General features: G+C 32.8%; 3 protein-coding genes across 3 annotated transcripts in view; all 3 read left to right on the top strand.

Moving 5' to 3' along the window:
• Positions 1-16,134, top strand: part of LOC127722061 (putative cytochrome P450 CYP13A6) — a 28,889-nt gene extending 12,755 nt beyond the window's left edge. The window contains exons 6-13 of the mRNA XM_052228910.1: positions 2,526-2,614; positions 3,361-3,512; positions 4,226-4,353; positions 5,149-5,274; positions 11,264-11,410; positions 13,284-13,375; positions 14,298-14,441; positions 15,700-16,134. Of these exons, the coding sequence (XP_052084870.1) occupies positions 2,526-2,614; positions 3,361-3,512; positions 4,226-4,353; positions 5,149-5,274; positions 11,264-11,410; positions 13,284-13,375; positions 14,298-14,441; positions 15,700-15,955 (1,134 nt within the window). The 3' untranslated portion in view covers positions 15,956-16,134. The remainder of the gene's footprint in view (positions 1-2,525; positions 2,615-3,360; positions 3,513-4,225; positions 4,354-5,148; positions 5,275-11,263; positions 11,411-13,283; positions 13,376-14,297; positions 14,442-15,699) is intronic.
• LOC127722059 (cytochrome P450 3A8-like) overlaps positions 1-27,174 on the top strand; it is a 497,429-nt gene that overhangs the window by 244,411 nt on the left and 225,844 nt on the right. The window lies entirely within an intron of this gene.
• Positions 23,892-25,791, top strand: LOC127722066 (uncharacterized). The gene is made up of 2 exons (XM_052228918.1): positions 23,892-24,008; positions 24,763-25,791. The coding sequence occupies exons 1-2, from the start codon at positions 23,934-23,936 to the stop codon at positions 25,639-25,641; spliced, it is 954 nt and encodes a 317-aa protein (XP_052084878.1). The 5' UTR covers positions 23,892-23,933; the 3' UTR covers positions 25,642-25,791.

The raw sequence follows: 27,174 nt of genomic DNA on the forward strand, positions 1-27,174 counted from the left end.
TCATCCTTCAACAATCCATATGAGGATCGGGTTAAAAATATATGATACAAAAACATGAGAAGCGAAAGAAAACAGTAAATTGAAATGCACTCATTACACTGATAAACTGTTTTAAATAGTTATGAGGTCGACAAAAATGAGCTTTGTGATAATCTACAGACTCGTTAACCAAAAAGTGCTTTTTAAATGAATGTGACCGTCTTCAGTCTGAAATATTTGCCACACTGAACGTTTTGGCATGTTTATGGTGAGTAAATAAAACAGCGTCTTCCAAACAACAGTTTACATTACGTTGTGTTTGTCATGACTTTCGATCTTAAATCTAGAGACGTTCCGAAATCCTGCATTGGACGGATGAGAACTCGGCCAATACAGAAAAAAATCCATATTGGCCGAGTTTTTCTGTATTGGCCGAGTTGACACTTTTGTATAGCAAAGGCAGTTATCATCATATTAAGTCCAATAACAGAGTAGTTAATTAATAATAAGTGATACATCCAACCATGACATTTTACCTTTCAACACGTAATCCACATCAAACAAAGTTAATCAGCACGTTAAACTAGATTCGGTGTTTACATCGTGATTTCTATAATATAATAACTTTCTAAAATAAACATTATACTTTACATAATTAATGGTTATTAAAGACCACAAGTTTATAACGATAATCAAGGAAAACGTGACGTTTCTTTTAACAACTAGCTAATTTTTAAAAAATATATTTTTGTTACGTTTCGAATTTGAATCGAAAATCTCTTACCAATAGAACTGGATGTCTTCAAATAAACTATGTATTCAAACTACTAGATAATATAAATGACAGATTTTCCGGTTTGAAAAAACATTACAAGCAAACACCTGTCAATCGTTTGAAGGTTTTTTTTTTATTTTACAGTTGTATTAAAGTGTGAATTAAGAAGTGATTTAATATTGCTGTATGCTAACCATTAAATAGGTTGTTTCGAACCGTTAGACATGTGTTTGTTTGAAGGGCTCAAACAAATGAATCATATTATTGGTTGGCTAAGAACATCAATCAAGTATTTCAGCGGTTCGCATACTCAAATTAACGTATTCTATGCTATTCGTACCTTGCCTATTATATATATATATATATATATACAAGTCTAAATTGAAAACAACGTTCAAACATATATATATATACAAACGTGGTATAAGTAAATGGTGATGGCTGATAAAAGTCAATGTGACAGGACCCCAGTGATATAAAAACCAAAAGACATATAGATGGCCATGAAGTTAAGCATATCGAGTTGTATTACGCTATGTTATGAGATTTGACACCGGATTTGTACTTGCATTAGCAAAGTGACTAATGCCACACATGGAGCAGATAATCCTTACTCTTCCGGAGCACACATGTTAATCATCAGTTTTTGTTGAGTTCGTGTTGATCAGTCTTCAGTGTTTCGTAAACGTGTTGGTCTTTTCGTCGGTTTACGTTTTTTTTTTGTTTTTTTTTTTTGCCATGGCATTGTTCCTTTTTCTACGACTTATGGGTCTTTGAATGTCCCCATTGCATCTCCCGCCTTATGACATTTTATATTTTCTGAATCAACATTGTAATCAGATTTCTTAGTGAATTGATAAGACAAGTACTTCCTTCAGGTTATACATTCAGTGAAAAGTTATAAACGTTGTACTGGTAATACATTATTTTTTTTTCCTTTTTTATATGTATTACACTTGCTTTTCTTTGATGTTTGGAGTATAAATTTACTTGGCAAAAGACTTGTTTCCAAAAAAGTCCGATGAAGGTTATCATCCGTACTCGTATTATGACCACTTAAATATAGTAACGTAGAATATATGTATATGATGTAACTTTTATATCAGCTGCAGAAGGAGCCATAAGGTTATTTGATAGTATGATTATATATTTTTTCAATTCTTATTTCATTCTTTTAAACAATGTTTTATGAATAAAGAGAGATGTTGGATATATATCGTTGAGACAGCAACAAAACGACAAAAATATCTAATACATATCTAGAAGGCATTACACAGTATTCAGCAATGGACTTGCGTTTAAACATAATGTCGAGATGATAAATTTCCCGACACTAAACAAGTTGTGAATAAATTCAGCTGACACAATCAAAGACCTTCCATTCAACCCCAATTCTCTAAAAAAAAGGAAATGAAAAACGATAAGATGTGACATACGACAAATGCTGAAAAAGTCCCTGATGTGGTGATAGGCACATGAAAAGTTGGCATGGTATTACAAAATGATTCAATGAGACGTTCAATGATCTGCCATCTACACCAAATCTCTATCGTACTGGCTGAGGATTAACCCGACCAATGTATGGAACAAGGGCAACATATAAGGATTTTCTCGCGTTGAAGACCCTTAAGAGGCCGTGTGCTGTTTTCCGCTCTTTCATGTCTTTGGTCGGGTTGTTATCTCTTTTAAACATTCCCCGTTTCCATTCTTTATTCTATATGATTTATCGGGGTTTTTATTGTAAGTGAATATTTGCACTTTCTTTTATCAGATTGTACCTACAATTAACAAAAGAATAAACGAATTATTGGTGATTGTTGACGAAAATGCAAAGAAGAAGACAGATTTCGACATGTATGAGTAAGTCAGTTTATATCTGTTTTTTCCAGTTCGGTATTTCTTAACGTTTCTGCTTCCTAAGACAGAATTTAAATAGAATTGATAATCAGCCTTTGGTCAGGGAAAAAAATGGTTTTTATGTTTATTATGAATAAAAGCAAACCAACGAAAAAAAAATTACCAAGAGTAAAAAGGGAAGGGTTGATATGTCATAATGTTTAAACTATTTTTGCTCGTCTTTTTATGTTATAATGCTACACTACTGTTTCAGGTTAGGGTGAAGGTTGGCGCCTGTTAAAACCCGCTGCATTTGTATGCACCTGTCCTAAGTCAGGAGCCTGTTGTTCAGTGGTGATCGTTTTTTGATGTGGTGCATAAGTGTTTCTCCTTTCTCGTTTTTTATATAGATTAGACCGTTGGTTTTCTTGTTTTACACTAGTCATTTTGGGGCCCTTTATAGCTTGCTGTTCGGTGTGAGCCAAGGCTCCGTGTTGAAGGCCGTACTTTGACGTAATATTGTTTACTTTTTATACATTGTGACTTGGATGGAGAGTTGTCTCATTGACACTCGTACCACATTTTCGTAATTTCTAAGGCAATCTATTTATATGAAAGCAAACATGTGGGGATATACATGTATGTTATTTCATCAGCAACGCAACAATTAAGAGAACAAGCGCTTCCCCAACCTATAAGAAAGTATGCAAACAGTATAAATATAAGGATTTGATAAATATTTTCATGGATAAATCGTAGATATTTTTTAGTTTATTTCAGAGACTTACTTTAGACACAATTGCTGATTGTGGTTTTGGATTAAAGTCCGAATCATTAACGAGGAAAAATGACGAATGTCTTGTAAACTGTAGAAATGTAATTAGGGATACGACAAAGAGACCAATCTTATTCATGTTGGGGTGTAAGTATCCTTTATCAACTTTTCTTTTTCTGTTTGTTTGATACTTTTTTCCCGCTATTTTGTTCTTTATTCTTGTCTTTGTTATTGAGTAATCCAAATGTAAGAAAAGTATACCAAGTACATGAAGATATCCAGTTGGCAACGGTCATCATAAATAGAAAAGAAAGAAAAAAGAAAATAGGAACAGAGACAACAATTTTTCTCTATTCATCACACAGAGACTATATTTAGCATCACACACCCACTTGAAACAGGAACAAGAAGATAATGCAATAAGTAATATTTGAGGGACGTTATGAAGAAGAAAACTACTAAAAGCTGACATTTTTTGAAAAGATATGAAAAAGAATATTACCAACTTAAAGATAAATACACATTTACGATGTTTTTTAGACATGTAAACTTTATAACGGTACACGGAGTGATGATGGTGACCGTAAAGTGTTATCATTGCACGTTATGTTCCGCTGTAAGATATAACACTGAATATAACAAATTGTTGATGCTTTTATGAATTTGAGAAAGCCACGTATTCGTATTTGCAATAAAAGTAGTACCTTTAGTTCTAAAAATTTTGCAATCTCATTTATACATAAAAATAGTTCCATTGAAGCCAGAAATAAATTGAAATACTTGTTTCATTAATTATTTACTAATATAATCGTGTGATCATCTTATTATTTCTTTCAACCGTTAATAATTTCTCTTTATAGTTATGTTTCCTACGTTTCACGCTGTCTGGATTGCAATCTACAATGTATTACGTCACGTGACGTTCAATCCAGTCTTTTGGCTACAGGACACGATGGCGACAATAATCAAAGAAAGAAAAATGAAACAGGTGAGAAAATTGAAATTCGATGTCATTTTTACTGATTACGACATTTCAATATTAATCAAAACGGCTAAGGTTTATGTAAACAATAAGGTTAATAGTTATAGTTTTAATTTTGCTGATCTTTCATTACATGATTATAGGTGTGGGTGTAATGGTGATTACTGTTTGCGCTAAAGTGATGATTCAAATTAAACTGTGTTACGTTATTTTGAAATTAGAAGCGAAAATAAACATAGAAGAATTTACACAGCATGCTTAATGTTACTATTCAAGGTGACATTATAGTTAGCAGGATTTTATAATGTTATGTAATTAATGTTTGTCTTTTTCCCCACATGTAATAGAATGTAAAATATAAAAATAAACTTCCTTTCTAACTTAGATTTTATTATCTCAAAATGCATTGGTGCATTGGCCATTGACATGTACTGGCCCACATAATAACAAAAGCTTGACATTTGAATATTCTGTATTTTGAAAAGGAGGCATTTACAGTAGAAATTCTAAAATGAAAGAAAGGAAAAATTTAGATATTTTTTCAATCGATTAAAATATTTCAAAACTATCAACTAGCGATTGTTCATAATCTTACTTCATTTTAAAGGCAGATATACGCTAAGTTCCTTATCATTTTCGATTGATTTCTTTTTTTTGCCTTTCTATCTCATTTCCATACTCTTGTTAACATGTATTCCATAGAAAAAGTCTCTCACACATTAATACATCCGAGATTAAATCTCAATTGTATTACACATTTCTAAAAGTATAAACAGACATTTTACATTTATTGTTTCGAAGGAACAAAGAGTTGATCTACTTCAGTTGATGTTGACGTCTGAATTTAATCCATCGGCCAATAAGATTGACGTTGGTGATGTTGACTTCAATGACAATGTAGTCAAGAAAAGAATATTAACCAATGAGGTAGGTACTTCAGTTGATGGTGACGTCAGAATTCAATCCATTGGCCAATAAGATTGACGTTGGTGATGTTGACTTCAATGACAATGTTGTCAAGAAAAGAATATTGACCAATGAGGTAGGTACTTCAGTTGATGGTGACGTCAGAATTTAATCCATTGGCCAATTAGATTGACGTTGGTGATGTTGACTTCAATGACAATGTTGTCAAGAAAAAACTATTGACCAATGAGGAAGGTACTTCAGTTGATGTTGACGTCTGAATATAATCCATTAGCCAATAAGATTGTTGTTGTTGATGTTGACTTCAATGACATTGTAGAATATTGACCAATGAGGTAAGGTATAGAGTAACATTGTACTGTCATATACCTTTTTTATTCCGATAGACTTATTAAGCTTAACAATAGTATCAGGATGTGACGTGTGTTTCAGTAACACGTGGGTCAATAGAATGTTTATAAATATCACGCCATTTATTGAAATGTAGATTTTGTCTAGTCTATGGTTATCTATAACGAAGAACTGAAAAAAAAATCTGTTTCGTCGATATTTCAAATATTAACTTGAATTCAATTGATGGAAGTATTATATCATCCACTCAAAGTATCATTTCCTTTATAAAAATAAGGAAATGTGGTTTGATTGCCAATGAGAACTATCCACCAAAGTTCAAATGAAGTGGGTGTAAGCAATTATAGGCAACCGTACGGCCTTCAACAATGAGAAAAACCAATACCGTATGGTCGGCCTATGTATAGTAATAAAATCTGAATACCCGTTACGCCACATGCGTTTTTGTATACTTCTCTATCATTCTTCTGCAATCTTTCAAACTTCGTTTACTTATTAACGGAGCGATGTTCACTCAAATAGTTGTTTCTCTTTAATACAGTGAGTGTCTTCGTCTCCGCGCTAATGAAGGGTAATTATTGATAAACTACACTGAAATGGTAAACAAACGACACAACAAAACACAAAAGACATCAGGAGTCAATACACACTCGTTATAAATTAACCATTTGCCGTACCAAAAATGTATGCTATGAAATTATTTGAAATTATTTAGGAACTAAGGTTCCAACTCCCTTTAGACAAAGTTGACCTTAGATGCATTTGTATTTTGTCGTTAGTCATGTTGGCAATATAGCTCATTTTGTTTCAACTTATCTGCACATTTCTAGATTTCAATGATTATGATCGTTTCCTGATGAAGATAAATCAAGAAATTCATAAAGTTTTATTTTCATTTTTAAGCTCTAAATCGCCCCAAGTGTCAATAAGTTTAAAAAAAACATGATTCATGTTAGGTTTTTTTTATAACACGTTTCATGCAAATAGAGATGATCAATACAAAGTAAAAAGATGTGGTATGATTGCCAATGAGACAACAATCCAACTGAGTCAAAGAGAGGGGGATTTAAGCTACTACAGGTCATCGTACAGATGCTTTCAATCTTTAGCAAAATAAATATCACATAGTCAGCTACCAAAGGTTCCGACATGACAAAACCAATACCACATAGTCAGCTACCAAAAGGTTCCGACATGACAAAACCAATACCACATAGTCAGCTACCAAAGGTTCCGACATGACAAAACTAATACCACATAGTGAGCTACCAAAAGGATCTGACATAACAAAACCAAAACCACACAGTCAGCTACCGAAAGGTTCCGACATGACAAAACCAATACCACACAGTTATCTACCAAAGGTTCCGACATGACAAAACCAATACCACATAGTTAGCTACCAAAAGGTTCCGACATGACAAAACCAATACCACACAGTCAGCTACCAAAATGTTCCGACATGACAAAACCAATACCACACAGTCAGCTATTAAAAGTTCCGACATGACAAAACCAATACCACGCAGTCAGCTATCAAAGGTTCCGACATGACAAAACCAATACCACATAGTCAGCTACCAAAAGGTTTTGACATGACAAAACCAATACCACATAGTCAGCTACCAAAGGTTCCGACATGACAAAACCAATACCACATAGTCAGCTACCAAAAGGTTCTGACATGACAAAACCAATACCACATAGTCACCTACCGACATGACAAAATGTGAAACAATTCAAACAAAAAACCAACGAAACAGTAAATATCAAAAAGATCTGTTAAAATAAAGATCCTGCTTTTTCTTCATTCATAGTGGTTTACCGAATATAACTTTTACAGGTCCCGTTTGGTCATATCGCTTCTTACCTTTTCAAATATCATTGTCTTCCAATTGTTTGGTTTTGAGCATGCCTGGCTAGGAAATATAGATTCCACCATTGCATCAAGTGAGTTACGATATTTCTCCACTCTAGACAATTTCAAAATTTAAAACGCGTAGCTTGAGAGTGGAGAAATATCGTAATACACGAGATATAGTTGTGGAATCTGTGTCTCTAATGGTTTTTTGACGATATCTAAACAAAGTTTATCCTTCCTTTTCAAATATTTGCAGAAAGTTGTGTTCTTTATATGTGACGTCATCAGGCTTGTCGCCTTTTTTATGACGTCACAATAGAAACTTATGAATAAATCAAGAAAATTTGACGTCAATAATTGAATTTTGACCAATCATTTGCCGAGAACAAAGTGCAATTTCTCTAGAGATGAGAAATATTTTTCTCTCACCGATCGAGAAATGTGAAAATAGCAGTAAAACTAAAGAAAATCGCTCGGATGTAAAAACATTGTCAATAGTAATTTTCCACTACAATGTAATCAAAATTTCTCTCTGTTTTTTTGTTTAATTTCAAATTTCTCCATTTTGAATATTTTCAGAGTGGCGAAAGATACCAGAGGGACAGTCAAACTCATAGATCGAAAATAAACTGACAACGCCATGGCTAAAAAATGAAGACAAATAGACAAATAATAGTACACAAGACACAACATAGAAAACTAAAGACTCACGAACCCCACCAAAAACTTGGGGGGATCTCAGGTGCTCATACTATTTCTACAAATGATGAGGCATGGCCTTTTAATACCTAGTATGATTCCTAATCATTTCTACTTATACTTATACGAGTGTTCTTTTAAGAGAAAGCAAAATACACAAAATAACATTAAAAGATATTTCAATATATTCGAAGCTTTATATATATCCGATTTTGGCCAAAATAGTAGTGAAACCCGTCTTTGCCATCACGAATTGGTTGACCGATACGATGTGTCGTTGCGACATGTTTTTGTGGTCTTAGATCTTTAGATACCAATCTTGGTATAATCGACTGATATGTAACCTCACCGATTCTGTCATATTCCCGATTGTGACATTTTGACTGAGTGTGAATTCTCATGGTTGGTGACTCATGTAGAGTAGGAGACTCTCCCGGTCTCGCTTCTTTTTGGATTGTCTCGATTTTTGTGTGATTTCTTGATTTGTCTCTACGGTATCCATGGTATCGATTTACGAGATTTAAACATCTGTAAACTGATGTGGCAAAGATTTTGCAATATGAAGCTGCAACTTCAGATTTGTAATATTACATGAACGTATATGTTTATAACATATCAAAATGAAAGTTATATATATAGTCACAAATTCTAAATCGCCCACTGGTTGGTTAGTAAAAATCTTAGGGTCTAACATTTCATCATTAATGAAATGACATTGATGGTTGATTTGAAGGTGAACAGAAACCCTTTGATATTTAATTGAACAGTTATCATAAGTGGTTATGAGGAATTTGTTTCATATTTTATTTACATTTTATATACATAACCATTGTACTCCGACCAATTCCAACAAAAATAAAATACTGCAATCAGAATGTTTCTAGCCAATTATGACGGCTTTCATTTTTAGCTCACCTTTCCAAAGGAAATGTGAGCTTTTGCCATCACTTGGCGTCCGTCGTCGTCCGGTGTCGTCTGTTGTCGTCGTCCGTCCGGTGTAAACTATTTCAAACATCTTCTCATCTGAAACTACTGAACCAATTCCAATCAAACTTGAGTTGAATGATCCTTTGGGTATTTAGAATAAAGTGTGTGTTTTATTTTCTGTTTCGTCAAAAAAACATTGCCGCCATGGCTAAAAGTAGAACATTGGGGTAAAATGCAGTTTTTGGCTAAGATCTCAAAAACTAATGCATTTAGAGCAAATCCTATAAAGACAATTTTTCACAATTTGTTCATCTAATTTGCTTACTTTAAAAGATCTTCTCCTTCGAAACTGCTTAATCAATTTCAGCCAAACTTGGACTGAATGAGTTTCCGAGTATCTAGTATACATTTTTGTATTTTATTTCCTTGTACGTCAAGAAACATAGCTACTATGGCTAAAATGGAACATAGGGGTAAAATGCATTTTTTTGTTTTTGAAGAAATTATGACAGATACAAAGAACATTTAAATGGCATTTTTAAGCCACTCATCAATATATATTAAAATGCAAAAATAATCATTGATGAAAGATTTAAGCAAAAAATTACAGATGAGCGATTCAGGCTCTTGAGAACCTCTTGTTAAATCAGTTTGTCGTTATTTTTTCTGTTGTTAATATTTTTACCCGATTTGAATATGGACATAAATGGTGAAAAAAACATAAACGGTACCAATTTTACAGCACCAGATGCGTATTCCGAGAAATAATGTATCTTCAGTGATGCTCGAGGCCGAAATATAAACCTAATACACAGTTAAAGAACTGATCAAACAACAAAAAAAGGACCTAAAGTATAGCCAAATCCGGACAATGAATCTAAACTTGAGGGAAGTATATCCTTAATTAAAATCATTTCCAAAATTTAATCAGCTAATTTCAATCGAACGATATCTTTATTTTCATGAGCTGGTTAAACGTTTGTTCATATGTAGGATTTTGAACCCCGATATTACTCGAGCTCCGAACCGCGATGGTCACGCTGAAATCCGACGCTTTGACGCTGAGGTGCGATTTTGCGATGGTGGATTTGTGACGCTATCTTGTTGTTTTCTATGCCGAAGGGCGATGATGGTAACGCAGAAGCGCTATGGACTACATAATCTATATTATTCTATATTTTTATTAGATGTCGATGTAGAGGTCAAATAGTTTGTCAGAAGTAGCTTTTTACTTTTCTAAGTAAAACATACAGGGCATATATAAGCTGTTTGATTTAAAACAGTCATGGTAAATACTAGTCCTTGGTAAATAGCTTAATTATACAACAAAAGCAGTCGTTAACACAATCGCTGCAGAAATTGACCACTACAGAAGCTACATGTACATGTAAAGGTTGTTTTCCTTTAAAACCAGTACTAATTGCAATGACTGAAAATGTGGAAAGTGTTTGAAATGCAAATATTGCTAGATTAGTTAGAATGAAACAAAATAAGCGAAACGTCTAAACGGATGGTTTAAATGAGAACACGAAATGAGATAGATCACCCGCGGTAGATGATTTTTACTGCAACTCGAGAAAATATTAAATGCTTGGAATTCATATACTAACTAATAAAAAATTCAATCTCTCATAATAATTGGACATCTGTAGATTTTAAACTAGTAATCACGCGTCTAATAGACCATTGCACATCAGCGAAAGGATGCTCTTCGGAACAGACCATCGCATTTCCGCGTGACTATCGCATTTCAGCGTCGCCATCGCACCTTTGCGTTTACATATATATCATCGTTTTTTTTCTTCAAACCATAGATTTTCAATGCGATCAGGGCACTTCTGAAAATGTTTACCCTTTGAAATATTGAAACGTATTCAAACACTGACATATAAAACGAATGTCGATCGAACTTACAATATATTCTTAATTTTCAAGAATATAGATTGATAACAGCTAATTTCGATAAATGATTCACTCATTATAGGACAGAACGTAACGACAACTTCCTAGTTTTAAAATATTGTTATTTTAGGAAACATCGATTTTACTTCAGATAAACATGACGACGGAAATATCACTATAATTATATAAATTTTAAAGCTTTTGTTAAATGTAAAAGTTTAAAAGAAGTATTCATTTATTCTATTTTAGGAACTATCGGCTATGTGTCTGCTTTTTCTCCTAGCGGGATATGAAACAACAAGTACAACATTGGCTTATATTATGTATGAACTCGTCGTGAACCCGGATGTGCAGCTCAAACTGCAAAACGAAATTGATCACTTTTTCCCAGAGGATGTGAGTATAAATAAAATTCAAGTCAGTTACTCAGGAATTAATGTAAAAAGCAGGTCATAGAAGAACATATACCACATTAATGTAAAACGCAGGTCATAGAAGGAAAGATACCACATTAATGTAAAACGCAGGTCATAGAAGAACAGATACCACATTAATGTAAAACGCAGGTCATAGAAGAACAGATACCACATTAATTTAAAACGCAGGTCATAGAAGAACAGATACCACATTAATGTAAACGCAGGTCATAGAAGGACATAGAAGGACAGATACCACATTAATGTAAAACGCAGGTCATAGAAGAACATATACCACATTAATGTAAAACGCAGGTCATAGAAGAACAGATACCACATTAATGTAAACGCAGGTCATAGAAGGACATAGAAGGACAGATACCACATTAATGTAAAACGCAGGTCATAGAAGAACATATACCACATTAATGTAAAACGCAGGTCATAGAAGAACAGATACCACATTAATTTAAAACGCAGGTCATAGAAGAACAGATACCACATTAATGTAAAACGCATGTCATAGAAGAACAGATACCACATTAATGTAAAACGCAGGTCATAGAAGAACAGATACCACATTAATGTAAAACGCAGGTCATAGAAGAACAGATACCACATTAATGTAAAACGCAGGTCATAGAAGAACAGATACCACATTAATGTAAAACGCAGGTCATAGAAGAACAGATACCACATATAATACAGATAATGGTTTATCGAACGAAAGCGTATGCTGACCTATGTTATGTCGACCTTGTTATTGCGTCGCTGGGATACATTTCCACTTCTATATGTCCAAGATATACCCTTCCATTCCTAATGTCTTGCTGAAATGATTCTATAATGTTTTGTCATCATATATACGAAAGGGAAAAATACTGAGTGGCAATCGCAGACCATTAGACGAAGGAACAAAATAGATAACAACAACATGGCCAAGCAGAACAACAAAAATACAGATAACAGTTAACAAAATACTTCACAGAAAACAAAGGATAAGCAACACAAACCCCACTTAAGAATCGGGGTTGAACTGAGTTGAACCGGAAGCGTACACTGTATAATGTAGTTAACCAACACACGCATGTATAAATGATACGTTTGAAATACAAGGATTCATGCATTTTGTAACTATGCTGACTTAATTATATATATACATATGCTTTTTTTATTCGAATATATTTAGAAAAAGAGATATAAGATATAAACATAATCCAAAGTTAAAAAACGGTTTTAGACAATACTCAAGAGTCCACTATGTGTGCCAAGCGTCCAAAAAAAATGTCAAGCTCTATTCTAGCAGTTAGTTTTGAAATATGAGTAATTACTTCGCTTCTTATTATTAGCTTAGCTTCAATAATAATCTTTCTTTCTGGATGCAACAGTTATCATTGTCTTAATTAGTAAATGATTGGTCGATGAATTTTTATTTGCCTTTTTTTTACTGTAAAAATGCTTTTAAAGAACGATTAAACAAAATATTATATATAATGTAGTTGAAATCTATAACATTTTAATGATGGAGAAAGTAGAATGTAGTTAAGAAGGATGATAAAGAAACTGAAGAAGGCCAGTGGCCGAAACGTCTTTAAAATTGTTTATTTACTACAATAATGTAATATGTGTTCCCTATTGGAATTTGAAACAAAATATTAAAGCAAAGAATATAGATATGCAAATATCTACACAATAGATATCTACAGAAAATAAGAACATGTATAATACTAAAATCAGATTTGATAACAAGCGCACTGCATAGATAATCTGCTTACTTGCTTAGCCCACTGTCTTTCCGAATAAAACCTGGACAATGAACATTTGATTATTCTAACTTATATTTTCAGACGGAGGATTCTTCTGCATTTTATAACATTATCTCTCGAATGGAATATCTAGATATGGTTTGGTGCGAGACTTTAAGAAAATTTCCTCTGGCAAGCACGTAAGTTACTAATAATTAATTTGATATTTTTCTCACAAACTTCTGAAGAAAAATGTATTAGAATAATTCTTATATGGTTTGCATATAAGGGAATACGTTTACATGATTGGTCGAGAAGGCTTCCGGTAGTGGCGCTTGAAGTTATTTAGTTTTGGATAAACCGTTGATGGAACTACTTTTTGTTACCAATGTAAACAAGATGGCGGCGATAATAACACAAACCAGCTCGACGTCAAAAATACTTATGTTCACTTCGCTTTCATCTTGGAATTAAATAATAAACACAAAACATTCATTTGAATGATAATAAGATATATTTGTAATTTATTTCTTATCAGATAGCAAATTTCATCGAGTTAATTTTTTTGCGCTAACCAAAAAATATATGCATGCGCCAGGGCAATTACATGACACAAATATACAATACGTGTGATAGAGATTACGAGTGGGGAAATTACGTTCCTTATCTCTAATTTTGAAGAAGTTTAAGGATTAAACGCATTTTTAAAGGAATTTATTGATGTATAAACTGGACCAAGTCACTCACAAACATATAATAAAAGTCCTTATAATTAAGTTTCAGCTGCAGTCATTGTTGGGGTTGTGTTACCTTATTTACGTTAATGGTATTTTTTTTCTTCTATTTCTTCATTCAAATTCCACAAGAAAATTACTGTCACCGTATCATTTGTGTTTTTCCAAATTTGTTCGTGATCTACTGTTAACTTGATTTTTGTTCAGGTACTAGTGGCATTTTTTTAATTCTTTAGATCTACCTTTACCACCGTAGAGACTTCTTTCCGTCGTCTTTTAATTAAGACAAGGAAATAGATGTTGTACATGTATATACAGTGCTTATATCCCATGATATTGATGACAACAACAGCGAACAAGAATAAATTCTAAACCTTTTCTATTCAAGGGTTGTTGCTAGACAATGTATGGAAACTTGCACCGTCAATGGTATAACAATACCGTCTGGTATGATTGTACAAGCAAATGTGTGGGATATCCATTACAATACAGATCTTTGGGGTGAGGACACAGAAAGATTCATACCTGAGAGGTATGTCTCTAGAAATTATTGTCATTGTCACTTTAGTATATAAATTATTGTCATTGTCACTTTAGTATATAAATTATTGTCATTGTTACTTTAGTAAATTAATACAATATTAATTTTTCGCAACATTCTAGATTCAAATGTCCAAAGAAATGATTTGTTTCGCAGCGTGTATAATAATGAAAATACAATGCCGGATCCAAGGAAGGAGAGGGGTGTTCCGGGGGTTGGAACCCCCCTTTTTTGACGATCAATGTTTTTAAATTGGGACATGTGGTTGGAACCCCCCTCCTTATATCCTGGGTTGGAACACCCTCCCTTTAAAAATGGCTGGATCCGCCCCTGAAATAGATAATGATGTTGATGGCCAAATACGAAAAATGCAAGTCTAGAAACAGTGCGATTTGAAATCTAGACTGGTACTTGTCGCACATATTCCTCTGAAAAATTATCTGTATAAAAATAAGAAGATGTGGTATGATTGCCAATGAGACAACTCTACGCCAGAGACCAAATGACACAGAAATTAACAACTATAGATCACCGTACGGCCTTCAACAATGAGTAAAACACATACCGCATAGTCAATTATAAAAGGCCCCGAAATGACAAATGTAAAAATTCAAACGAGAAAACTAACGGCTTATTTATGTACAAATACATATTTATATAAATTATCACTACACATAATTTATGATGAGTGGTCATTCTAACAAACATACTGACCAAACCATTGCACATCACTGCCTTCAGTCATTTTGTCGTCTGACATCTTTGTTTACAATTTTATTTGAATAACTTCCGTCAATAATTCAAATCAAGTCAAATCAATGTTTACTTATTGTCACTAAACATTTACAGTATGTTTGTGGCAATACAAATTTAAACAAACAATAAAAAACCAAATACCAAATAAAACAGAATATCAAAAACATAAGTGATAGATTTACAATATTACAATATTCAATAGCCATGTTACAATGAGACCTCTGTCCTCAGTTCTAATGACCTTTTTAAAAAGAAGCAAATAATTCTAACATGGATAAAGGAAGCGGGGTTTAAATATTGACTTTAGATGCAAAAAAGTGAAATAAAGTTCCGAATGGTTTTAAGGGAATAAAGCCCGAATAGTCTCGTGAACCCCATCAAACATCGAGAAAAAGCTCATTTTTAAACCTGGAAACCATGTCGTATTTTGCATTTTACAGTAATTTTTTTCTGTGTTTTTGGTTAAATGAAACACAATATATATTTATTTCAGATTTACTGCAGAAAGAAGGAAAACTAGACATCCGATGGCATGGTTGCCGTTCGGTGGAGGACCAAGAACATGTGTTGGCCTACGACTTGCTCAGCTCGAAGGCAAAATGGCAATTTGTAAACTTTTAAAATATTATTCCTTTATACCGTCAGATAGATTAGACGTACCGATAAAATGCATTGAAGGTGCGACTATTATTCCAAAACATGGAGTGCCGTTGACAGCTATTCCGAGATTAACCTTAATCAAACTTTGATAAAATACTGTCTCTGATTAACCGTGATACCGCGCATGAAACGTGTATATTATTACATATCATTATAGATAGTCAGTATTACGTTTAACACCATATACCATTTGTATTGAAAATTCAAAAAGGGAAGCGATTAGCATTTGCTACGACGTTGGTAATACAACCAAAGGAGGTGTTGAAGACAGAAAGTGAACACGTGTAATGGTTCATTGTAATGAAACTGTATACACATGTTATTTACAGTCATGTTGTTATTCAATGTACTGATAATGTATATACACGGAAACGTTATATGGAATATCTGAAGTAAAGCGTCACGTTGTACATAACATGCAAACACAAGGCAGCCAAATGTAAATCCCCGCTGGCCGTACTCATAAAATGAGTTAAGTCAGGAGTCTGTCATTCAATGGTTATCGTTGGTTCATTTCTGTCATATTTTTTTTTCGTACAATGTACTGTATTAGTTTTCTCGTTTGTATTGTTTCACATTGTTCATGTCGAGGCCTTTTATAGCTGATTAAACGGTATGGTGTGCTTCTCATTGTTAAGGGCAGCACGGTGACCTATAATTGGTTACATCTTCGTCATTTAAAGTCTGCCGAATAATTGTCTCACTGCAATCATACCACATTTTTTTATATTTATATAAACTGTATATTTACGATCTCAAGAATCACTCCGTACAGATGCTTTGTCTGTAATCTTGCAAGTCCACTTGAATTTGAATGAATCACCAATTATTTATTTATAATTGAAATATTATTTCTCGCTTATGCTTTCATCGAATTTGTTGTTATGTAATTAAGTAAACATCTGTTATTACATGTTGTAAGTTATCTTTCCTTTGTAGTCGCTCTTTTTGTCTTCTTTTTACCCAATAACCATTGCAACAAATGAAACCAACGAGGTTTTCATTATTTCTTAAAGTGTAACAAACCAGCTAACCGCACTATTATACTGTTTGACAACTGACTGCTAATAAATGTACTGAACGGCTTATCAGTAATTCACCAGTCGTTCCTACCTATTTGGTGTTTAGTGCTACTTTCAGCACTATTGGCTATTTCGTGACGGCCAATAACAGTTAAGATAGTTCTGTTACAAATGGAGGGCCTTAAAGGCATTAACATGTTAGCTCGTACATATATTAGTCATAATTTAAACTTCATTTTTCTCTTTGCATAAATGAGTGTTGTTTCCATCTTCACATCTTCTTACTTTGGTCTCTGGGCCCGTATTCATCAAGCTACTTAAGTTAAGATATCCAATCGTAATACTAATTTATCGTAGGACATGAAGAAAAATCAGTCCGTTCGGAACAAATCTTAACTTAAGTAGCTTTATCCATACGGGCCCTGGTGTATAGTTAGTTATCAATGGCAATCATACATGTACACCATCTTCTTATTACAATGTAGCTGTGTGTGTGTTTTTCTGTCTTTAGGGGAAATTAAATCTAGTATTCTTGGTTTTTGTCTCTTTTTTATTTTGAACATTATCTGGTTTCTGACTTGCTAAAGTATATGTATAACATGGTCTAGAGCACTAGAAACTATATTGATTTGAAGGAGTCGATGATTTAATTTATATAAACGGTCAAACGTCCAGGGTCAACACGTGAACTTGCCCGATGAGTTTTAGCCTACGTGCTGATCGTCAAAACAGGGGTTCGGTATAGGTAAATTTTATTTGCATTTAAACTAATTTTGAAAAGTACATATATTTTATGATATAAAACAATACTTTTAAAATGAACAACATCAATTTCTAAAATCTACTTTATATTTACTCCAAGCTCTACTCCAATCTACAAAGTGAGATCAAATTCACTCCCATTATTCGTGATTACATAAAAATAAATAAACGATACTATGTAATTATAATAATGATGATGATTAATGCATTAGTACAAGTATGATTATCTATGTTAATATATTTAGTATTATTTTTAAAAGTTGTTATATTAAAAAAATTGTAATTATATTTTGAAGTAATTTTTATATAGATCATATTTACACTATTAACTTTAAGATTGTAATACAAGTATTGGAAGAGGCGTCCTGAGGCGACATACTTATCTTATACTTAAGAATAGAACATATCGCATTTAAATGCAATTCATTTATACTAGACAATGAAACACGTTGTCTTATTTTGGTTATCTCCCGTTTACATTTGTACTAGATTGATTGATTAATTATTTGGTGTTTAGTGCCACTTTCAGCACTATTGGCTATTTCGTGAAGGCCAGTTTTTATTGGCATGGGAAGCCGGAGTGCCCGGAGAGAACCACCGACCTTTGGCATCAAAACTGACAAACCAAGTCAATTAAGATTGAAGTCGAACGCAACTGCCACGTGTGGGGTTCAAACTCACAATCTCAGTAATACTATAGATGAACTTCTTAGACCACTTGGCCACAAGGCCCTCCATTTGTACCAGAACTATCTTAACTATTAAATTGACATAATTAAAATTAAAATATGTCAAGTATCCATTATTCGTCATGTTCTTTATCAATGCAGCATGCGCATGATCGATAAGCCCGATTCTTCAGTAAAGTGTTCATGAAGTTGATGTCGTTTCTCGGTACATACATACATATATACTATGTTTAATAGTATTCCTAGTTTATGGCACCGACTATTCATCTTGTGTGGGCCATGGGATTTGATTTTCCAGTAAATATTTCTTTCGACTGTAATAGAAAAAAAAATCGTTCAATAACACACCGGGACAATTTTATTTGTAAACTAAATGTTTAATATTTATTCTCTCACTAATTTTTTCAGTGAAACAAACTATTTTTTCACTTCCCTACTGAAAGGTTACTTTTTCTGAAGAAATTAAGAATCAAACAGTTCATTAAAAACATGCTTGCCCACAAAAGATGAATGGCGGTGTCTTATTTTATAATATTAACCGTCTGTGATACAAACTGAAGCTGTTTTATATAAAATGTGATATATCATTTGAGACTGAATTAAACTTAATTGAAACTGAAAATTAACTTATATTTTACTTAAATTAACGACTGAATTTATAACAGAATGTTATAAAATATCGATATTGAAAACTATGTTTGGTCAACTATTTGACCAGAAGTTCACATCATCGCATATGATAGATTATTGTTAAGTTTCTATGACATGTACCGACTTTCTTAACCAGCGGTTGGAAAATTCATTACATTTCCGCATAATTCTATTTCATTTTATTTTAAATTTCGTAGAAAGTAATTGAAGTCTTTCCTTATTTAAAAAACCAATTTACAACCGCTAAGTTCATGTATAAGATTGATTGCGACAAAATATAATTTCCATTCAATTATCGTTAAATGTTTAATCTCTGTGAATATATTATACGATTAATATATATATATATCTTTATTGTCATATAAACATAATTAGTTTGTGACAAAAAACAAAAACAAAAACAAACATATTATAGCAAAGAAATAACAATTCAATAAGAAATGAACACATGGAAAAAAATTATAAGACTGCCTCAGTTCTAATGACTTTTATAAAGGAGCCAATATTTTTAACACGTTTCACGTTACTTTTTTTTCATATAGATTAATATCCCTTAGTTTTTTGTTAATTTTACATTCAAGGTGGAAGTGTTTTTCATCCTCCAGCAAATGGCACAGTTTATGTAGACTAAGTACTGGGGTCGACGAAATCATTTTTAATAACAGTAGAAAGTAAATGCTTATTCAGGTAAATGAGTGTATTCCGTTCCTACTGTAATTTTCAATCGCAAAACTTGTTTAAAAATGTCATAAAATTCCCGGGGATAACATAATGTGTTATAATTGTGTGTAACAAAAAGGCCCGGAGATAACAAAATGTGTTATAATTGTGTGTAACAAAAAGGCCCGGAGATAACAAAATGTGTTATAAATGTGTGTAACAAAAAGGCCCGGGCATAAAAGTTCACTTCATAATAAAACATGTGTACTAGAAAGGTAAGTTAATATGACCACAACATCAAGATAAACTCCTTTAAACCAAAACATTAGCCTGGTTCGGATGTAAAGACGTACAGTGGGACGCAAAGACCGGAAAATATAATACCCATACTGTAAACGGGACATATAACAACAAAAGGTTCGGAAGTATGGACGTACAGTGAGACGCAAAGACCGGGAAATATAATACCCATACTGTAAACGGGACATATAACAACAAAACTAGAGCTTTAAATACAAGTAAATAGTGATGATGGTGGCTATGGTGTTTGAATACAATATTATTTTACCAAAAAGAATTTTAGATCGCAAATAAAAATTCGATGAAAACCAATCTGTGAAAGCATATTCTATAGTTCGATTTCATACGCTAAACAAACGGAGCAAAGTGACAGATCTTAATTTAATCAGATAGAGGCGAATCAAGGATTTTAGGTATGAGGAAGGGGTCACAACCCGGCCGATAAGACCGCCTAGCGCCTACTGCCGGTGCCACCTTGAATACCATCCCTTGTAAACGTCAACGAGACAACAACAAGACGACACAAAAAAAAATACATTTAGTGGACAACATTTAACAAGTATCTTAACAATATGTCTACCTATAATTCGCCTCGTGACTACAAAAACAAATTGTGGTATTCTAAGGAAATTTTATGTGCCTATAAGATAATCAATATCTCAACTTCATCGTCCATGGTAATACCGGGAAATCCCTTTTATGTATTGATGCAAATAGTGCATCATTCTTCGTTGCAAATAGTGCATTATTCTTCGTTGCAAATAGTGCATCATTCTTCGTTGCAAATAGTGCATCATTCGTCGTTGCAAATAGACATATATAAAAAAAAAAATAACGTTTTCCAAAACTAATACTAATTTATTATTTTGCATTTACCTTTATTTCTTAAATCTGTAATAATTCCAATTCGAAAATTATACTAAATTACATGAACTCGAATAACGCATCACTTCCATTTATTGTCTACCGTAAGTACCTGTGTCAACTTCTTTTGATTGTCTACCATGAGTACCTGTGTCCACTTCTATTTATTGTCTACCGTGAGTACATGTCTCCACTTCTATTTATCTATTGTCTACAGTGAGTACATGTGTGCACTTCTATTTATTTATTGTCTACAGGTAGTACTTGTGTCCACTTCTCTTTCTTTATTGTCTATCGTGAGTACCTGTGTCCATTTCTGTATATTTATTGTCTATCGTGATGTGAGTGCTTGTGTCCGCTTCTATTTTTTTTTGTCTACCGTGAATACCTGTGTCCACTTCTATTTATTTTTTGTCTACCGTGAAAACCTGTGTCCACTTCTATTTATTTTTTGTCTACCGTATATACCACTTCCATTTTTTTCTATAGCGAGTGTCACTTCCATTTATCATTATTGTACCGTGAGGTCTACTATTATTTATTTATTTTATGCCGTCAGTACCAAAACATTGATGGTTATAAGCGACTAACCTGTTGTTTAACCAATAACAAATTTTGCGTCGTGTTTGATTTTGAAATATCTGTAATGGCCGAAATCTTCAATATAGACCAAGAAGTATATTAGAATTTAAAAAAAAATGCAATTTGTACTACATAAACTCTAAGACAGCATGCATGACCTTTTATTTTGAATAAATTCAGCTTTTATGACAAAAGGAAATACAAATTTGAAATGTTACATGTGGGTAGAAAAGACATAACTCGTAAAAAGATAAAGACAACCATGGTTAAAAGAAAAACAACGAACAAACAAGCCACTGTCCACAAAACACCACACCACCAACTATTGAGCAACTCGTACTCCATACAACATAGGATGAGCACTTGTCCGAATACGAATACTTTATTAAACCAGTTACATGTATCAGTCCATAAAGGGCATGCATGTTACATAATGATTACAAATAGACATAAGTAAAGAAACAATTATAATGATAATGTTAATGATAATATGGATTTAACTACAGCAGTTGTTTTCTTATTGTAAAATATTTATAACAAATCAAAGTCACAATGTTGCATATTTCTTCATGTTCACAAGAAAGAATCCAAATAAATCTGTTTTCTGTTTTAGATTTTGGAAATTATTACATATTTTTAAAGCAGAATTTAACATAACTTGTCGTTGTTGTTCTAATGCTGGACATTCCATCAAAACACTTTCGTTCAAAACAGTCTTTATATAAACTGAGTTTTACTGTGTGTTTGTTTATTCTGCATTGGCTAGAGGTATAGGGGGAGGGTTGAGATCCCACCAAACATGTTTAATCCCGTCACATTTTTGCGCCTGTCCTAAGTCAGGAGCCTCTGGCCTTTGTTAGTCTTGTATTTCTTTTTAATTTTAGTTCTATTATATGTTTTGGAGTTTAGTTTGACGTCCATTTTCACTGAACTAGTACATATTTTTGTTTAGGGGCCAGCTGAAGCCCGCCTCCGAGTGCAGGTTTTTCTCGCTGTGTTGAAGACCCATTGGTGGCCTTGGGCTGTTTTCTGCTCTTTGGTCGGGTTGTTGTCTCTTTGACATATTCCCCATTTCCATTCTTAATTTTATTTATAAGTTATATGTACACTGTAAAAATGGTGTTTAGATCCTAAACACATTTCTAAGCACATCTTTTGTGCACTTTTTTTTTACATATTTAGATCTAAACGTGTCTCAGTACAATGTGTTTAGGATTGTGTTTAGAATCGTGTTTAGCTTAGAAAAAAGTGTTTAATTTCTAAACACTTTCATTTTTAAACACATTAAAAGTGTTTAAATTCAAGACATGTTTAGATATTATGTGCTTACTGAGAAATGTGTTTAGAAATTAAACACAATCCTAAACACGTTTAGATCTAAACATGTAATACAAGTGTTTAATTTCTAAGCACGACTTTTACAGTGTAATTAATCCAAATCGCTTACCATTTATTACAATTAGACTGAGCAAAGTAATGCATCTCTCGTTGCAGATTTGTTCATTTAATTTGACCACATACATGATTAAATAGGCAAACATAGATTTCCACAAAATGTAAATGGGGTTATTTCTTAATTATTTTTCATTAAGCACACTTACAACAGACAGATTTGAAAGATGAGTGTTTTAATATGAACATGCACATACCGAACTATGCATAAAATTCAAAAACTGTTAAAACAATTTTTGCAATATTTGTTACACATTCTTTATACTTCTATACCAAACTTCAGAAGAAAAAAAAAACGATATTTTCAAACCATTAGGGGTATTTTTCATAACGAAACAAGCTGGATTTTAGTTACAGTTGGTATGAAAGATAAAGCTTTAAAAAATGTGTAGCTAACAAATACAGAATTTTAACGAAAAATAAATCATATTCGTACCAGGTTCGAAAAAAGGGATTGTATTGATATTTCACCCATCTTTTATGTAGTTTCTATATATAAGTTTTCATAATAATGAACCCGAAACAGACTTAAAGAATTCAATGCAAAATGACGGAGAAGAAAACAAGCAAAAGAAAAGAAGGAAACAATATTTTGAATGAGGGTCTGGATGGGGTTTATAGAATGGGAAAAATAGAGAGAAATAGAGAAAAAAAAGAATAGAGAAAAATATAATCTAAACAATAAAGTATACAGAAATGCAGGACCCTCCATTCAGACCGTCTAATAAGTCTTTAATTTTATTACATCCTCCCTGTGGTCAAGTATAATCTAGTTTATCATAATGATTACATATGTAATTACAAAGTTGAAACATTTGATGGTTAAAGGTGTCACTACATGTACATGTACCTGTAGGACGAAGTAATCTGTGACGTAGTTGGGAACATGACCATATTTGGAAAGATTAATGAATGAAATACATTACGTATAGTAATTAAATAACAATGATAACTCTTATTTACGTCAATGATATCTTTAGTTAGACCCTATGTATAAAAAAGAGATAATTCTTTTACACACAGCACAACCATTCGCCTTGATATTAACATACAGATTCAAAAAGGATAATTTACACAATACTAAAATGAGAGCTATCAAGTTGCTTTCTTTTTTCATAGTCTACATTGAGACAACCTTTGCAATGTATATTCGAAATGAGGTGAGTGTTTGCATACATTGCATTTCTTCGGCTGAAAATATTTGATGATTTAAAGATTTTTTTAAAGTTAAAAACATATATATCATTTGAATAACTATAGTATAACATAACATACAGAAAATGTTGTATTTTCAAAAATGAATATTATTGTCAAATTAAATAGTCATACATGTAACTTTTTCGGACACTAAGCATGTTTTGATTTGTTTTGATATTGTTGTTTTTTTTTTAATTTTTATTATCGATTCCCGTTGACAAATCTTTGCGTTAAGAATAATATTGTACATAGACTTACGAGTGCTGCCCATGGCTCGTTATCCTACGCATCGATCAGATTTTAGACAGGTTATTATGTCTTATGTTGTACATTGTCATAGACAATGTTTGCAACCTTCGCTTCTCAAAAAAACCATCGTTAATATTGTATATTATGTTGTAATATTTTGCCATTTTTATAATTTTATTTCATAACAGTATGAGGTGTTATCTATCTTTTGATTCTTTTGAAAATATTAACTGATTATTTACGATTGCAAACTGAAGATGTTTTTAAAGTCTGTTTACCTATTAGGTTCTGTTATCTAAAGGGATATATCAAATGCATGTATGCCTAACCTGAAATACATGTGCAAGTTACCCAACACGATGAGCTTTTTGTCTATATACTAGTACTTTTGGTTACAGATTTGTTTGTCCATTAGCACATGAATTTCTACAACTTTTGATTTAAATTGTTGTCTTGTATTATTTTCAGAACAATGAACACACCGGTCAAAACTCGATGTTTCCTAGAAACGATGAAGCCAGACAGAGTACTCATTCTGATACATCAGGAATACGTATACATATCAATGCAAACGGAGGAAGGGATACCCCATTCATTGTTCTTCAAAGAAAACCCAATTCAAACATGCGACTACGAATTAATAAAGACATGAATTCCAATGCACCAATAAGGATAGTATATGCAGGAAATCAGCACAGTAATTCGGATTCTAACGGACCCTTTCACCCACAGCATGCTTCATCAAGACAAAGAATCGTGTTTAGATCACCGGAAGTCAACGACAATCCCACAATGGTGTATGCAAGAAATCAGCAAAGTGTTTCGGATTCTACCGGACCCTTTGATCAACAACATGCCACTTCGAGACAAAGAATCGTGTTTAGAACATCGGAAGTCAATGAAAATCCAACAGGAGTGTATGACAATCAGCAACGTGTTTCGGATTCTACCGGACCCTTTGATCAACCGCATGCCACTTCGAGACAAAGAATCGTGTTTAGACCATCGGAGGTCAATGAAAATCCAATAGGAGTGTATGACAATCAGAAACGTGTTTCGAATGCTGCCGGGCGCTTTGATCAACCACATGTCCCTTCAAGACAAAGAATCGTGTTTAGACCATCAGAAGTAAATGAAAATCCAACAGGAGTGTATGCAAGAAATCATCAAAGTATTTCGGATTCTAACGGACTCTTTGATCAACCACATGCTCCTTCAAGACCAAGAATTGTGTTTAGACAATCGGAGGTCAATGGAAATCCCAGCAGGATTATTCTAAAATCTGCAAATCAATCGAGTGTGCGAATATCATCTAGAAACTTCAAACAAGCGAGATCTCGTCAATGAGAATATTGAAAATATGGACATGTTTTGAAATCCAGTTATCCCGGATGTTAATTCGGAAGTTTCATTTAAAATTTCGAGTGCTAAATTCCACAAAATTTGTCTAACATGCTGGCGTGTTACCATATTTTGTATTAAATTATTTTCTTCTTAGATGTGTTATCACTACTTTCAACATTGAATAAACAAAAACCCAAAAAATTAGAAAATCGTTTTCCATGATATTGTTTCATATTTTTGATAAATAGTTTTATGTAATTTGAATACATAAATAATGCTTGTGACTGTACCCGTATGTTGTAACATAAACGTAATATGCAAACATTCTATGATACCTTCATTTTCTTTGTATCATTTTGTTTTCTAACATATTTCTTCCTACATGAAAATACAACGAAGTCAGGATACAACCAAATCAGGATACAACCAAATCAGGATACAACCAAATGAGGTTTTGTTTTGTTAGGGAGTATCACTTTGATAAATAACTTCTATGAATAAAAAGGGGTGATTAGGATTTACGTCAATGAGACAACAACCCAACGACACAAAAAACAAAAAAACACCATTAGGTAAACATACAGTGTTAAACACTAATCACAGATGACTTTACAAAATTTTAAGCTCTTAATCGTCCATGCAAAGATTAGCGAGGTTCCTGATTTAGGAAAGGCACATAAATATGTAATCGGGTTAAAGTGTGTTTTTTTTAATCTAAACACTCTCCCTTTCAATCTCGCTCAGTCTACAAAGGGTACATAAAATAACATATAACATACAACATAAACCAGAACCATGAACAACACTTAAAAACTCTTAAAACTAGACATAATAAAATTTAAACAAAAACACAGGTACAAACAACAAAATAGTATATACTGCATCAAAGTATGTTCACAGTTACAGAAAGCAAACTCAGTAAAGACCATTCTAAAATTGCATTTAATGGATAAATTCAACAACACTTACCGTTATCTTGAAGCTATTTTTCGTTAAAATTTACTGTCAAAATTTACCCAAAGGAACTTATTTCAAATAAATCAAATATAAACGGTAATAACTTACCTTTCCTAGATTTATATATTTCAGTTTTACACGGGAAACTCTACACAAAACTTTACGACATAAGGGACGAAAATCGTATCCTTTTGTTAATTTTCCTTTTTTTTGGACGGCGATGTTCTATTGGCAACATCTTGTGGTGTTTATATATCACAACTCGTTCTCTATGACGGTGTCTGTAGTAACGTGAACGAAATCAATGTATTAATGTTTAATCATTAAGTCAGGGATTTCGTTACCACAAATTACTTAATACCTTTACTTAATTCTTCCAAAGACACAAAGAATTGGTTTGGAAGTTTAGCTGTACCTGTAAAAAACTTATTTCAAACGAGATAGCACATTCTAATTTTTACGGAGATGTTGTTCACCGAGCCCGGAAATTTAGATATGATCCGGGTAAACTTATCGATCCTTTGGATAAACTTATTCTAAAAGGTTCAACTTGGTATAAATATTGATTTTGTTATCAGT

Source organism: Mytilus californianus, unplaced genomic scaffold (assembly GCF_021869535.1).
Source record: "Mytilus californianus isolate M0D057914Y unplaced genomic scaffold, xbMytCali1.0.p SCAF_12, whole genome shotgun sequence".
Taxonomy (NCBI): Eukaryota; Metazoa; Mollusca; class Bivalvia; order Mytilida; family Mytilidae; genus Mytilus; species Mytilus californianus.

Coding starts and splice junctions, on each gene's coding strand:
- LOC127722066 (XM_052228918.1), top strand. CDS start 23,934: ATGAGAGCTATCAAGTTGCTTTCTTTTTTCATAGTCTACATTGAGACA. Junction 24,009..24,762: donor CAATGTATATTCGAAATGAG/GTGAGTGTTTGC, acceptor TATTATTTTCAG/AACAATGAACACACCGGTCA.